The sequence below is a fragment of the Taeniopygia guttata genome, chromosome 1, assembly GCF_048771995.1.
Source record: "Taeniopygia guttata chromosome 1, bTaeGut7.mat, whole genome shotgun sequence".
NCBI lineage: Eukaryota > Metazoa > Chordata > Aves > Passeriformes > Estrildidae > Taeniopygia > Taeniopygia guttata.
The window spans coordinates 34,306,674-34,320,819 of NC_133024.1; the positions used below are offsets into that span (position 1 = coordinate 34,306,674).

General features: G+C 36.8%; 1 protein-coding gene across 43 annotated transcripts in view; it reads left to right on the plus strand.

The window, feature by feature from the left end:
- DLG2 (discs large MAGUK scaffold protein 2) overlaps positions 1-14,146 on the plus strand; it is a 988,777-nt gene that overhangs the window by 732,182 nt on the left and 242,449 nt on the right. For 34 of the 43 annotated variants that reach the window (XM_030286703.4, XM_032751275.3, XM_032751277.3 and 31 more), the window contains one exon: positions 7,165-7,320. The exons of the other annotated variants lie outside the window; for them this stretch is intronic. In XM_030286703.4, the coding sequence (XP_030142563.1) occupies positions 7,165-7,320 (156 nt within the window). The remainder of the gene's footprint in view (positions 1-7,164; positions 7,321-14,146) is intronic. 43 annotated transcript variants of the gene reach the window in all.

Genomic DNA, 14,146 nt, shown 5'->3' on the forward strand with positions numbered 1-14,146 from the left:
GATTCCACCAGGCAGTCTGTCATGTTAGTTGATTGTCTGTCTGTCTGTCTGGAAGATGCCAGCCTGCTGCTGTGACTGGTTACTCACTGTCTCTCACAAGCAGGGTTCTCATCTCTAGTTGTTAAGTTGGTGGCATATTGAATCCAATATGGTATCCCAGAATAGAATTTTTTCTTGGTTTAATCTTTGATCAATCTAAGAAATTAAGTTGCTTAAAAACAAAGTTAATTAAAAGAAGACTATTTAAGTTACACATTAAAGGTTCAGTTAAAAGGGAAAAAAAAAGTTTATCTACATAACCGTAAATTGGACCCTTGGTGAAATGCATTCCTTAGATTGAAGCTTTAAATTGCTAACTTGCAAATCAACTATTTTATATTTTTTGTAATTAATGCACAAATTTAATCTTAAACTAATTGTTAAACTTTACAGATGCATAATTGTCTGCCTAGAGTAAGATTTCATTTTCTTATCCAAATTTATTTCAAGTATAATAAATCTTGACTTAGGAGAATAATTGAAGTTAAAGTAAAAATATATTCATTATCAAGTCACAGATAATCTCTTATTCCTGAGTTATCCTTGCATATTTAAATAGGCCTGTCAGAGATCCCCAAGTAACAGGATTTTACTATTTCTAATACAATCACTGGCAGCTACTTAGAACTTAACACTTACAAATGAACTAATCAAATTTTGGAATACACTTTAGTGTTTGTATGAAGATTTTTGAAATGAGGTAGCAGGACTGGCAGTGATGACACACACAGAAATGGTAAGCAGCCTGCCGTACTGCACATAGGAAAGGATAACATGAAGTACATATGAAATATAACATGGACATGGACCCTTCATGCTGCTCTTGCCACTTGAGAAAGACACCTTGGGGTGGCTGTGGTTAGTTCTGTGACACTGTCAGCTCAGTACTCAGGAGCAATCACAAAGGTAATTAAGAACGAAAATAGGGTCTGATAGGAAAGGACAAGAATGCAAAATGTAATGGTTTTCTCTGTGAATCTGTGCATTCAAGTCTTGAGTCCTACATGGAGGCAACTGAAAAAAAAACTCAGAAGAGGGTGAACAAGGGTGTAGCATGATTTCCAGGGTAAGATAAATAACAAATAATTCCAGTATAGATAAAAGGTGTCAGAGAGGGGCAAAACAGAGATCTACAAAAGTACCCATGGCACAGAGAAGGAAGGAGCAAGGAAAATTACCACTTTCTTACAACTCAGATACATGGAGTTTACAATGCATTCCCAAATTTAAAATATGGCAAATAGAAGGTTATTTAAACATTACCATATATTATCAATGTGCAACCAAGTAACAGGCTTAGAGTACACAAAGGTAGAGCTTTTTGGGTATGTCACAATCAGTTTGTGGGTCTCAGTGCCACAGGGAGCTGTGAAGCCTAAGAATATAAAAATGTTCAAATATGAATGAGAATAACTGCTGATTCATGGGACAGGCCTACTGACTACACTCTTCCTGGATTTAATTTCGGGTCTGTGTGGTCCTTGCTGATTTTCAGCAGCTGATCAGGTAAGGGCCATTTTTTGCTGGTCCCTGTTTCCTAAACAGTCACTGCGGGGAACTTGGGCCTTTGGTCTGACAGTCTCTCCATTCCTGTGTGAAACAGCCTTCTTTTCCATTACTGCAGCAGAAAATCATCACTGATTTATTTTTTTTTCAAATTAAGCAGTCATTTCATTTCCTAATTCCTTATGATTAAGAATAATCAGTGTAGAATTGGATGTAGAATAGTAGAAGTTCTAACTTCTGCTTATGACTTCTTGTAGGCCATTTAGTTTGAAAACTCGATTAAAATGTTTAAATAGTATTGTTAAGAGGAACAAGGCAATCCTTAATCTTCATGCCTGTGCTAAAAAGCACTTATTTTGCAGTTAAAGAAACCTTTAAGGCATATGAAAATAGCAGTTAATAACAGAAAAGCTGAGAAATTATTAAGTTTAGGGTTTCCAGAAAGAACTAACATACTGTACTTCAGGTATTTTCCTCCAGCTCTTCATACTCCTCCTCTGTCTTTCATTTAGTTGAAATAAACATGTCATATGAGTGGTTTGGTCTCATTTAAATTGGCAGGGCACAACCTATAAAATAAAATCAACTATCAGTTCTAATGACCCTATTGAACAATTAAGGTATGTGGTTCTTCTAGAAGGTTATATGAATAAGTAGCTCAGTCAAAGGACATATGTATAGAAAATCACTGGCAATTGAAAATGGAAGATTTTTTTTGTATTAAATTGCCATTGATTTTTGGTCTAATAGTGAAATAATTCTTAAAAAGTTCTTTGTCTACTTCCCTGCAACATTATATTAGCAAAACTAATGTGTTAGATGTCTTTATGGAACTTGGATGCAATTAAAAATTGCTATTAAAAAAAGAGTTGTAAACTTCTAGCATTGGGAGATTTATTTTCTCTCAGATTGTTTTCTGGCTATAGCTCTGCATACTTAATATGCTGTGAGAGCTGAGCTGGTTTCTTTCCATATCATAAAAGGTTTTGAAATGTTTTAAAACCTGAAAGTGTTAAACCGTTAACATTTAATGTGCTGTGTTTGCAATTGATCCCTACCAAACAGGATTCCACAATAAAAAAAAAAAAAAAAAAAAAAAAAAAAAAAAAAAAAAAGTTAATTTTAAAATGAGGACCCTGCATGATGCTGAGGAGAGAATGGTTTTTAAAATGCCATTTTTTTATAACTTCTGTTCCACAATTAAGTCAGCTTGAAACAACAAAACAATGATGATCTAATCAAGGAATAATAAGGACTGCAGACAACAAAGAATATTCACTATACACAACCTGTTATGAAATAAATAAAATCAGTGTTAAATCAATTTTCTACCTCCCACTGCCACTGTTATCTTTTCCACCAATTAGTTCTACCTTTCTGTAAGAATTGTGCCTCACTGCTGTTACGTCTGTTCTGAATAACAATTCCAGTTTTCAATTTTTTTAGTTTTATTTTCTTGCTGGAAGAGTGACTCTGCTGTTCATGTTACCATTTAAAAGCTTACCTTTGGCTTTAAGTGACTTGATTCTCTGTCCTGTGAGTTGAACTCTCTGCTGGGGCATGTTCAAGTCACGCTATGCTGCTACTTATATTTACTACTTATATTTTCTGTTCCCTCCCTTTACTATTGTGTGCTTTATTCTCAGACTAATTTATTTGTTACTGTCCATCCAGACCTAGTAGTTGCTGCTCTTATTTGTCACAAAGCTTTGTTTTTAGCTCACTGATGAAGACAGAGAACTGTGATGCCTCTTTGCCACTAAATAAGCAGTGTAGAGGCAGAAGGGGAGTGGATCTGACTTAGAAGTTATAGCAGTAGTTAGTTATTTTTCAGAGTAGATCCACATTACATAATTTTGCTTTAAAAGAGATATTGCAATTATCAAAGATGTATACAGTAATATTCACACATTTGGCATTTTAAGGAGATTTGGAGATTTTTTTATACATAGTTATTAACAAAAATTAATATAATGGACAAAAGAAATTCTGTAATATAGTTCTTTGTTCTTCCTCAAAAAGAAGTTTCAAAAACTGCTTAGCATTTATTTTAAAATTAAACTTCTGAAGTTATACCTGCTGTATCTGAAAGAGATGCAACTGCACATAAACTGCAGTGCATTATTCTTCAAATAATATATATCTATCCTTTACACGTTTCTTAAAGCAGGCTAAATGGCTTGCTACATGTTTTTAAATTCATTTGAAGAATTAGTTCATCATAAAGTAAGGCCTCAATGTTTATGTTCAGTTTGGCTCTTAATTATTTTTGCAAGGAAAGTTGAGGTGACCTTGGCTGTATTTTTTCATAATGGCACATTAAAAACTCTTTCTAAATAGCACTCTCATTATCTCATGCTTTGAGAGAGGACAATCTGTCTCTGTCATAGCACTGGAGAAGATGTGTGAGACAGGATTTATCAGGTGGGCTGATCCCTTTGGAAAGAAGTTATTTCTTCTTTCTGTAAGGAGAAATATAAATGACACGAGAAAATGCTGCATTAGAATAATAATTTAATAAAGCTGGGTGGTCTTCACAATCTTCTTTTTTTGAAACAGGGTATTTTCTTCCAGTAGGTGGATACTATTGTACTGAAGTGCTTCTTTGCCATAGAGAAGGTGAAGAATGAGGAGGGTATTTGAAGACAGGCTGTTTTAGCAAGTATCTCATATTACTTTTTTGTGATTATTGGCCTACATGGAACACAGTTTGAGCAGGACAGTGATCTACCCCATATCATTTTAAGCATTCCTATACTTTATATTTTTTTATCCCAACTTTCAAATATTTTTACACAACTTAATTCTTATTTACTACACCAAGTTGAGAGAGAAAATAAGATTATACTTGTCCTGGACATTCGATGTTATATAGTGCATTTTCTTCCAAATTCTTGCTTTTCTGTGCCAATAAAACATGCAGTCAGAGCCCAGCTATGCAGCTGGTAGTTGTTGGCCTATCATCTGAGTAGGATAGAGGTATCTGAAGGACCAGTGCAGTCCATGCTCTCAATGACTTTGAAGTGACATCTGAAGGGAAGCAGGTGGCTGGGGTGATCTCACACCACTTCATAGGCCTTATATCAAGTGCACTCATAACTGGAATTATCTGATATCCTAAATCTTCTTCTAACCAAAAAGTGCAAGTTTTAAAATAATAAGAAGTATAGATTCCTTTTCTTAACCTTAAGACCTCTCTCTGCAGCTCAAATACAGGGGGTATGATGTTAACTAGGTCACAATATCACTTATATAATATCCGTGAGTATGGGACTTTATACTCAGAGTTGTTCCGGTTTCCTGTTATCTTACCACCCAGGAAGCCTGAAAGGAGTGAAAAATGTTTCAAAAATGTTTTAAAACACGTTAACATTTGCTAAATGTTTTAAAATTTGTTGGCCCTTGTAGGACAGTTTGTTAGGACTCTGTTTATACCCGAAGGACTAATTTGGTGTCAATATCTAGGTAGATGTTGAATGTTTAACTTCATTTTTCTTTTGGAGGCAGCTTGTAACTGTCAATTAACAAAGAAATTCCTCATATCTACCCGTGTCTGTGGCATGATTTGTGTCTCAGCATGAGGTTGGATGGTCACTGACTGATGACTCAGTGTAGTTTGAGCATTCACAATAAATCCAAGGGGTAGCAACACTGATGTTGTCTACAACTGAGAGAAGACAATTAACTTGAATATAGGACACTAACAAATTTTTTATGGACTGGTTAGTGTTTTAAGCCATGGAGGAATCCAATTTTTATTCATCTTCCTGCACCGGGGCAATATTTCTTCAATTTTCTTAGTAGGTATAATTTATATTTGATATTTGTACTTGTTCTTTCATATATTGCCTAAAAGCAAAGGTTGGTTTCTAAGGGAATAAAAGGCAGTATTGGACAACAGTGAAATAGAATAGTTTTTATCTGCATTTTTTTTTATTGAAGGCAACAACTGATTTAGTAAATAAACTATTAAACTCTAGTAAACTAGTAAATAAACTATTATCCAGCTCTCTGAAACAAGTGAAATATGATGATAGAAAATGATTGCTACTTAAACATTTTTTAAAAGATTATACTAAGTGCTTGACACAATGCTTTATAACCAAATGAGTGACAGCTTTGCTATTTTGATATTTGGTAATCTTAAATTGCTGGGTTTTTTAAATGTAAAGTTTTCCCTGGGAAATTCAGGCACAGAGAGTTCTCAAATCATGTGGCAGATTGCTATGAATAATGTTATTAACATTGAGTAAGACCAATTTTTAAGTAAAGCAGCTACTCCTTTTCCCCCAAAGGACAAACCCAGACGCTAACAAAGGAAATTAGATTCTCTGTATCTGCCAGCACATCCACGATTGTAATAAATTCTGGTACCTGTGAAAGTCACAGCAAAACCCACACCCGTGTGAGGCATAGTGTAGCCAGAAGAACAAAAAAAGTTCATTAACTTCTTGGCCTCTTGATATTTTCAGGCTTCTGAAATAAGATTTCCATCTAGCTAATATTGTATGACAGTGATGAAAGGCAGTGACATACCCTGAATCTTCTGGCAGAAGCGTGGCTATGATAGCAATTGACCCTTGGCACTCTTTAGAGCAGAAATGTCAGGAAACAATGAGTCAAGCTTCACAGTGCCAGCAGGCCCCAAGGTGTGTCCTGGGGCCGAGGCAGGGAGGTGACAAGGTGGGGGATGCGCTGGGGATGCGGTGCGGGTTTGTTTTGCAAACTGCTCGCTGCTGTCTCCCGCGGATGCTGCCTGGCTGTCGGTACCAAAGGCTGCGTTCCCTTCTCCCCTCTCCCAGGCGGCTCCTGGCAGGGCTGAGGTAAGTATTGCCTCCCCGGGCAGATGTCTCAGGGCAGCAGGAGAGAAACTTTAGTTTTAAGCTCTTTTTGTATCTAAGTTCACAGGCTGCTGTTTGCAACTTGATGCAGCCCTGCAAGTGCAATTGCAGTAGCCCTGGCAATGAGGTTAACTGTTTCAGATGTGGTCTGCATAATCAGATTTTGAAGGCTGAATCTGGAAAGAGTGCAAAGAACTGCCTGCTAATGAGATGAATTGCTCGCACAGTTTGTTGCCATCAGTGTTATCCTAGGATATGGGTCAATTTGACAACAGCTCTACTTGCAAAGTCCCAGCTCTCTGTGACAGGAGTATGTTGTATTAACAAGTAATATGTTCTGCATCTATATTGTAAATTAATGGGTAAAAAATACTTCATTTTCAGGTAGCAAACATTTTCTTCTATGCTGTACTCAAAATTAAGATCACGGAAAGCTGTGTAGATGTTATATTTAAATAAACTAGAAATACTATTGGGGAAAATGCCTCACTTTCTCAACTTCAGAGATAAGATATTCCCTTTCAGTGCCACACTTCCCATAGAGTAGTTTTATGGTCCGCTTGTATTGTGTATATTTATATGCAGCTACTTGAATGCCACACTAGTGTTATCAAATCTAACAATTCCTTTAACATCACACTATACTTGTTGGAAAAGCACCACTGAAAAGTTCTTGACAGATTTGCTATGCATGCTTTTAAAATGATTGCTGTGTTTTCTCTATATTCTCAGCAACTAATATGCACCTGATCTTTTACTCTTGTCTCTGTATCACCAGGCCTCCTGAACCTGTTTACAGCACTGTGAACAAACTGTGTGATAAACCACCTTCTCCTAGGCACTATTCCCCTGTCGAGTGTGACAAAAGCTTCCTTCTTTCAGCTCCCTACCCCCACTACCACGTAGGCCTGCTCCCTGACTCTGAGATCACCAGGTATTGCATGCGCTTCTTCCTCACCTCCTTTGTTTAAGTGCATGAATATCACTGGATTTATCTCATAGTTTGCATCTTCACCATAGATCTTTTTCTACAGCTTGTGCTTATTTTTAACCATGCTTTCACATCTGCACCTCTGGGAGATACATGCTGCCTTGGTATATAATTTTGGTCATCCAAAATCCAGTGATGAACACAGGCAATGTTTTGATCCATTGGAATGGTGCTCTAAAAGAGGTTACATAATATGTACCACATTTTGCAACTGAATTCAGTGTTTGTTTCTCTTTGAGTATGGAAAGTGACCAAGACTTCACTGAAAACTGTAGTGATTTGTTTTGATTCAGTCACTTTATTCCTTTGTTGTGCTTACTTAGTTCACTGAGCATCTATGGGCTTATAGAACAGCTGTCTAAGCCATTCAGAAGAAATAGAGCAAAAAATAATCACCTCCCTCACCAAATCAGGGTTAAGAATGCATCTAAAATTCAGCATTCCCTAGGCTAGCTGTGCTCTGAGAGGACAGTTAGGAAAGGCTAAAATTATGAACATTTCCATAACTGAAATAATGGAAGATCTTTCTGTAAAACATTGTCAGTGATTGCCTCCTGATAAATATTTAATGAAGGAAAGCAGACTATCCAAAACCTTACACTAGGATAACCCAGCTATTTTTCTATCTAAGGATAGTAATAAACCATTTTCAAACAATATTTGGGAGATAGAGGAAGAGTTAGGCACAATTTTTCTGGAGTGCTTCCTTTGCTAGGAAAAGAAATTCTCATCTTTCATATTCTAGAATAGAAGAAATAATTGTGTTTGGAGCTTTGATCACAGACATTTTCTACAGGAGACATTTTTCAAAGCAAAGAAGGATCTGGGAAGAGCAGAAGTGTGTAAGTGGAAAGTAAAATGGTAAATTAATGTAAGATACACTAACAGGAGAGAAAGCCCAGGGATTAGGAAGACAGTTGTGAAAGGCATTGCAATGCTATAGAAATAGAAAGCTCCATGAAAAGCAAGAAGACAAATACTAGCAGAGAATGTTACAGATGTGGTAAAACCATGCAAAATATGTCAGTTTATTAGAATGAAAACTGTGTAGCTTCTAGAAGTTGTAAAAAGATTCTTAATCAAAGTGGTCAAAGTGATTAGTCAAGCTGTTCAGCCCAGTGCAAGTTTGAGTGAAACACATTGATTACAGTGTTTTATAAAGGTGTAAATATCTGCACAAGGGTGCCAGGCACTAACAGAGCTACCCATAATATTTTAATTTCTCTGCTAATGTTGCCTTGTATTGCATAAGTGGGCAAAATTGATAAATTACTCTGGTTTTTTAGGTAAAGTATAAGTATGAGTAATTTATCTGTGCATGGCAGTTCTTCTGAGGTTTTAGAATGAGACAATGGAAGATTTCATTATAGAAAGACTCCTATAATGGTCCCCTTAGAAAGAAAGATTCCAACTTGAACTAGAAAGTTGAATGAGTGGGTTCTAGGGGATGCTGGGGCCATGGAGTTGAGTGCCTTGCTAACTACAGAGAGAGGTAGTTCAGCAATGAACTACCTCTCTAGACATGACCAGTATGGAGAGAAGTTGGGGGAAAGATTATATTAAGTCTGCCACATACATAGAAGTCAATAATCAGTAATGCTCTGGAGGGCTCATAAAACTAGGCCATTTTGGCACCTGAATGTTTAATTCTGTACATTCTTTTGCTTTATGATTGATTGATTGACTGTTCGGTCATCAGATATTTTATGGCCTGACATCAGGACTTGGAAAGCTGGGTATTATTCTACTGAGTGTGAGTTAACAATAATCTTTAAGAACAAGGTTTCATTTATCTTCATTCTACTTTGATGTCATTTTGAGCTCTAGTCCCTGTATATTTAATGAGTTTGTTTAAATCATCAGTCCAACAAAACTGCAAAAAGAACATAATATGTGAGAAAAAGCACAGCTCATGGTTAAATTTGCTGTGCTATACTCTACTACATGCTGTTGCAGAGGCAACTGATTACTATAATTTGTACTTCCTTCACACTGTGAAATAACATTCAGATGGAAAATATGACAGTTTTCCATGTTCTCAGAACTGTCATCTTTTCCACAGGACTCTGAATAGTTGAGTGTGGAGGAAGACATTTGAAATAATATTTCAGCAAATGCTTTTGGTGAGGAAAGTGACAGCTTTACAACGGATCATGATTCAATTTCCAAATGGACTCAGTATTCACAGTTGGAGAACAGATTTTAGAAAAGTACTGATATAATTTTTGCCCTAATGCAAGTGACTGTTCTTCCAAGAGTATTTAATGTACACAGCCCTAGATTTCCCAAAGGCAATGTGTTTCAGGACTGTATTGTGTTGAAAATTTTGAAGAATTAATCCAATAAAAGACTTGGTTTAAATCCACAGCTGTGAGACCACCATGTCTGTGGGAAGTTATACTAAAAAAATTTTTTTGAGATACTGACCAAGTATTTTGAAAGGTTCTCCTCTACATGCCTGAACTCCTCAAAGCTCTTTTCCTCTACATTAAACACTTCAATGAGCTCCAGTCAAAAATTTAATGTACCTTGCTTTCTTCATCCAAACTTCCTAGAAAGAGCTCTGCATCAGCATTTGTGAGCCTCAAGTTTGGGGAGGAAATGGCAGGGATTATTTATTTGTTTTAGTTATTACAGTTATTGTTGTATCTCAGTGCTCCAATATTGGGAATCTGCTGTTCATCTGCAAGAAATTCAGTTTGACAAATGGCTCTTCCAGAGGAAGAGGAACATGATGCCATATTCTCTCAACTGAAATGTTTGTAAGCAAGCCAACACCTTTCAAATTGCTGCTCCAGATAATTTGTCAGCTGCTCCTCAGATGATTGTTTTGTCAAGGCTCATTAACTTAATAGGCAGAGAATTCATAGGGCAAAGCTTTATTTGTCTAGAATAAATTCAAGTTTATAACCCTAGCTTTTATAGTGGCCTGTCAACTCCTGGGAGATTTGGAGGTCTAGAACAATGTACTTTCATTTTAGGATAAGTGTAATTTGTTTTTTGATTGAGTTATCAGTTCATATGAATTGATATTAAGAGAGCTATGTCAATGTGCAACAGCTGAAAATCTGTACCATTGAAGGCAGGAGTAGAGAGAGAATTTTGGAGTAGTGAGTTTTCCTTTGAGAGCAGCATGTGGGAATGGATGTGGAATATTCATGTTCTGGCCCCTGTCATATTGACTATTATGTCTACAAATAGAAGATTATTGTCAGTGAAAGGAAATCACAGCTCATGGATGTAACCCTCTTTCTACAAACATGAGAGTTTATTTCAACACTGTGTAGCACAAAGTGTTCCCAGGCTTGCAATGAGAACTTCATTGCATTCCCCTCCACAAAAACACACTTGAAAAATGCTTCGTGTTTTCCTAGAATTTACATCCTTGTTTTCACCAAAATCTTTCTAGCCCTCTAGTTGCCGGTATACTTTTTGGTAAAGGGCTGCCTCAAAATTGTTGGCTTTGTTTACTTTTTCGTTTTACTCTATAGGTGTTTAGGAATTTTATGAGTCTCTGATCATGTGATTGCCTTTTTTTTTGGAGTACATGTAAGGAAGGAACTAATGGTTGGATTTCATTTCAATATAGTTGATGAATCAGATTAATGGCAGCATTTCTTTAGAACCACCTCTACTTTCTTTGAGATGGGGATTAGGGAGAGAAGATAACATTGGCATGAGGCTCTAGGGCAGAGTCTTGAAGAAAACAGTGTGCCTTACCACTTAGCATTGGTATTCAAAGGTAACTGAGCACTGTGGAACTCTTGAGAGCCACAGGAGTAAAAGTGTGCTGAAATTAATGCAGGCATATGGGTTAGGAGATTGCAATGTCCAAAATCTTGGTGTGTGATGCTGCTTCCAATGTGTGGCACAGAAGGGTCACCCCACTCCTGTGGTCTCTGCAGCCAACCTGGCGTATGTCTGCCCTAAGCACTGATGCCTGTGGTCCTTCCACATACTTTTAGGGATCCCGGGGATCTCCCCACAGGCCATGAAGGCCACTGAGGAGGTGCTGATCACTGTTCACAGAGCCTGGGAGGAAGTTAAGGTAGCTGCACTCAAAGGTGTGACTAGTGAGTCTCTCTGGTAGTCACTCTCTCATTATTAGTATCTGCACAGCCTTTTCTTTCCTAGCAACCTTCTGGGAGTGAGCTTATTGTCAGAGTGATGCATAAAACTGCACTTGTGTGTGGCTGCCTTCCAGGGAGGCTCTTGTCATCTTTATTGAAATTCACACTGTACAGGAGTACTCATCGTCCCCTGTTCAATCCCTTGTGTTTAATATGGGAATTATATCTCCCAAAACACATCTCACCATATTTTGTGGTTTTGAAATGCCTGGCAACCTGAGAATGGAGCCTATCAAACAACTAGTAAAATAGCAATGATATGAAATTGAGTCTTCAATTTGGCCCACATAAACACAACCACCTTTCTTGAATTTAAAAATAACTTCTAAAAACACAATTTCAACTGTTTAGTTCTCTTTGTTTGCCTGGTTGGTTATTTGTTTGTTTGGTGGTTTTTTTTAATATAAATTTCAAATACTAATTACAAAATAGGAAAATAGTCTGTTTAGGTCAAATGGATGTAAACACTCAGATACTTAAAACAAGAATCAGAGCAGATTTGTGCTTTTTATTTTAACACCTTCAGATCAGCTTCTGGACTGATCTGCATTTTACACAATCCAGCCACAGACAGCAAGCTTATATATAACGAAGTACTACTATAAAAAAACATTGCTTAAAGACAGTGGAGAGGAATCGGCACATGATTCTTAATGTGGATTTTTGACCATAAAAACAGGCAATACCAAGGTTCAGTTTATTCAATGTCAATGAAAGCAAACTAACCTTAAAGTCACAAAAAAACCCCATCTTTTGAAAATATAAGATACCTGGTTAAAATAATTCTTAGTGAATTAGCTCCTAGGAATCAGAAGGTGGCACTTTAAAAAGTGAATACTGTGGGGTTTAGTTTTGAGAAATGATTTTTGAGGCATACTTATACACAAATTTGGGCATGCAGAGGCACAGAGCACATAGTGACTCCTAAGCAATTTAAGATTAAACTGGTCATCACAAGGGTTGGATTGGGTGCTGATGTTCATTCTGAAGGGAATTGAAGCATCTTGTTGATTTCAGTGAGAATCACCTATGTAAGTGCTATAGCCTTCACTCCCTGAACAGCATCTTTAGCAATTCAAGCACTTCTTTAACTCCTAGACCTCTTTAAAAATAAGCCTGGAGACCTTGACTCACTGGCAGGAGCACACCTACCTCACAGTGGGTGGCAGGATGCAGCCCAGATGAACACAACTACATGCACCTTATGCTTGACAGGGTTGCACTGCTTCTGAAAACACCTTCAGATCTGAAACATTTTATAGTTATAAGGGAAAATACAATCAGCATAAACTGTGTTGATTAACTGTCTGCAACTTAAATGCAGTGTTCAATGTAGATTGTCCCTGCTTGTGAATCAGCCTCCTGAGGCCTTTAAATTATTTAAGGATCTTTTGGAAATGATAAAAGTTAATTGTGGATTTTCTTTATCACTTTCAATTAACAAATTAGAAAGTCTTAACGGGAACAGTTTCCTATAATTTCTGTTGAATCCTGACTGAAGTGTTCTTTTCAAGTCAATGATCCAGTCATATAACTGTTAGGGTTAATGAAAGAAAAATTATGCTGCCTTTCAATCTCAGCTCAGATGCTATTTTGCGTGAGTGAATCTCTGACCCTAATAAGCACAAACATTCCTATAAACTCACTTAAGTGCTTTCATTTTTTTCATGAGGAGTCTTCTATTTTGGAGGCTATTAATTAAAATTGCTAGGAAGATGCAATTTTCAAAAACTCAGAGACATGCTTGCAGGAGAATCTTAACATGTGAAGGCATAAAACCTCTACAGTTCAAGTGTTTAATTATGTAAAGTTTCAAAAGCCTTTCAGGTTTAGATGCAGTGCTTCAGGTTAGAGCTGCTGGGCTTTATTTGCAGTTGTGCTGCTGACTAATTTTCTTCAGTTGAGCAACTCACTTAATTCTATTTGCTTTGCTTTGTCAGTAATCTTCTCAGTTATATTAAGAATAATAACTACTATTGTTAAACAGACTAGAATAAAATTTTAAAAAGAGAAAATTTAAGGTATTTGTTCTGCTCTGTCATTTTGGGAATGTTTCGTATTTTTTTAATATGGTTTGATTTTCAGAGATAATGTGCTTTCTTGTGTTACAGATCTCCTTTTGTTCACAGCCTGCACTCATGAAAATTAAACTGTATATTCTTAGCTCATAAAATGGACAGAAATATTAATTCTGTTCAGTTAAGTAGCAGTATTTTCTTTACTATGTCTTTACAGAAGAAAAAAAGACAGTTTTCAGAAAGAAAACATCTTTAAATCAGTGGTATTAAAATTTTCCTGCTGTTTTGATTACAAGCAGAGCTACAAAGAGACATCTGTGAACAAAGGAAAGATGTCTCCTTCCTTTCCATGCCTGTCAGCAAGTTCTGAGTCTCAGTCTCTAACTAAGTCAAAGAAAATCGTCCCAAAGCATCAAAAGTTAGTCTCTATGTGGTTTTTCTGGATTAATGGTGAAGACTGGAACCAGAGACTAGACAAGTATCAGGCTATTTCTAATAGGTTTGTGCCTAAGGATTTTGGCCAGGGCCAGTCACCAGGCATGGGGAGCTTGTGGTGGACCGTGACCCTGTAAATTGAAGTTGTGCCTGATGTCTGCCTCAGAGTCTGCCATTCACCACTAA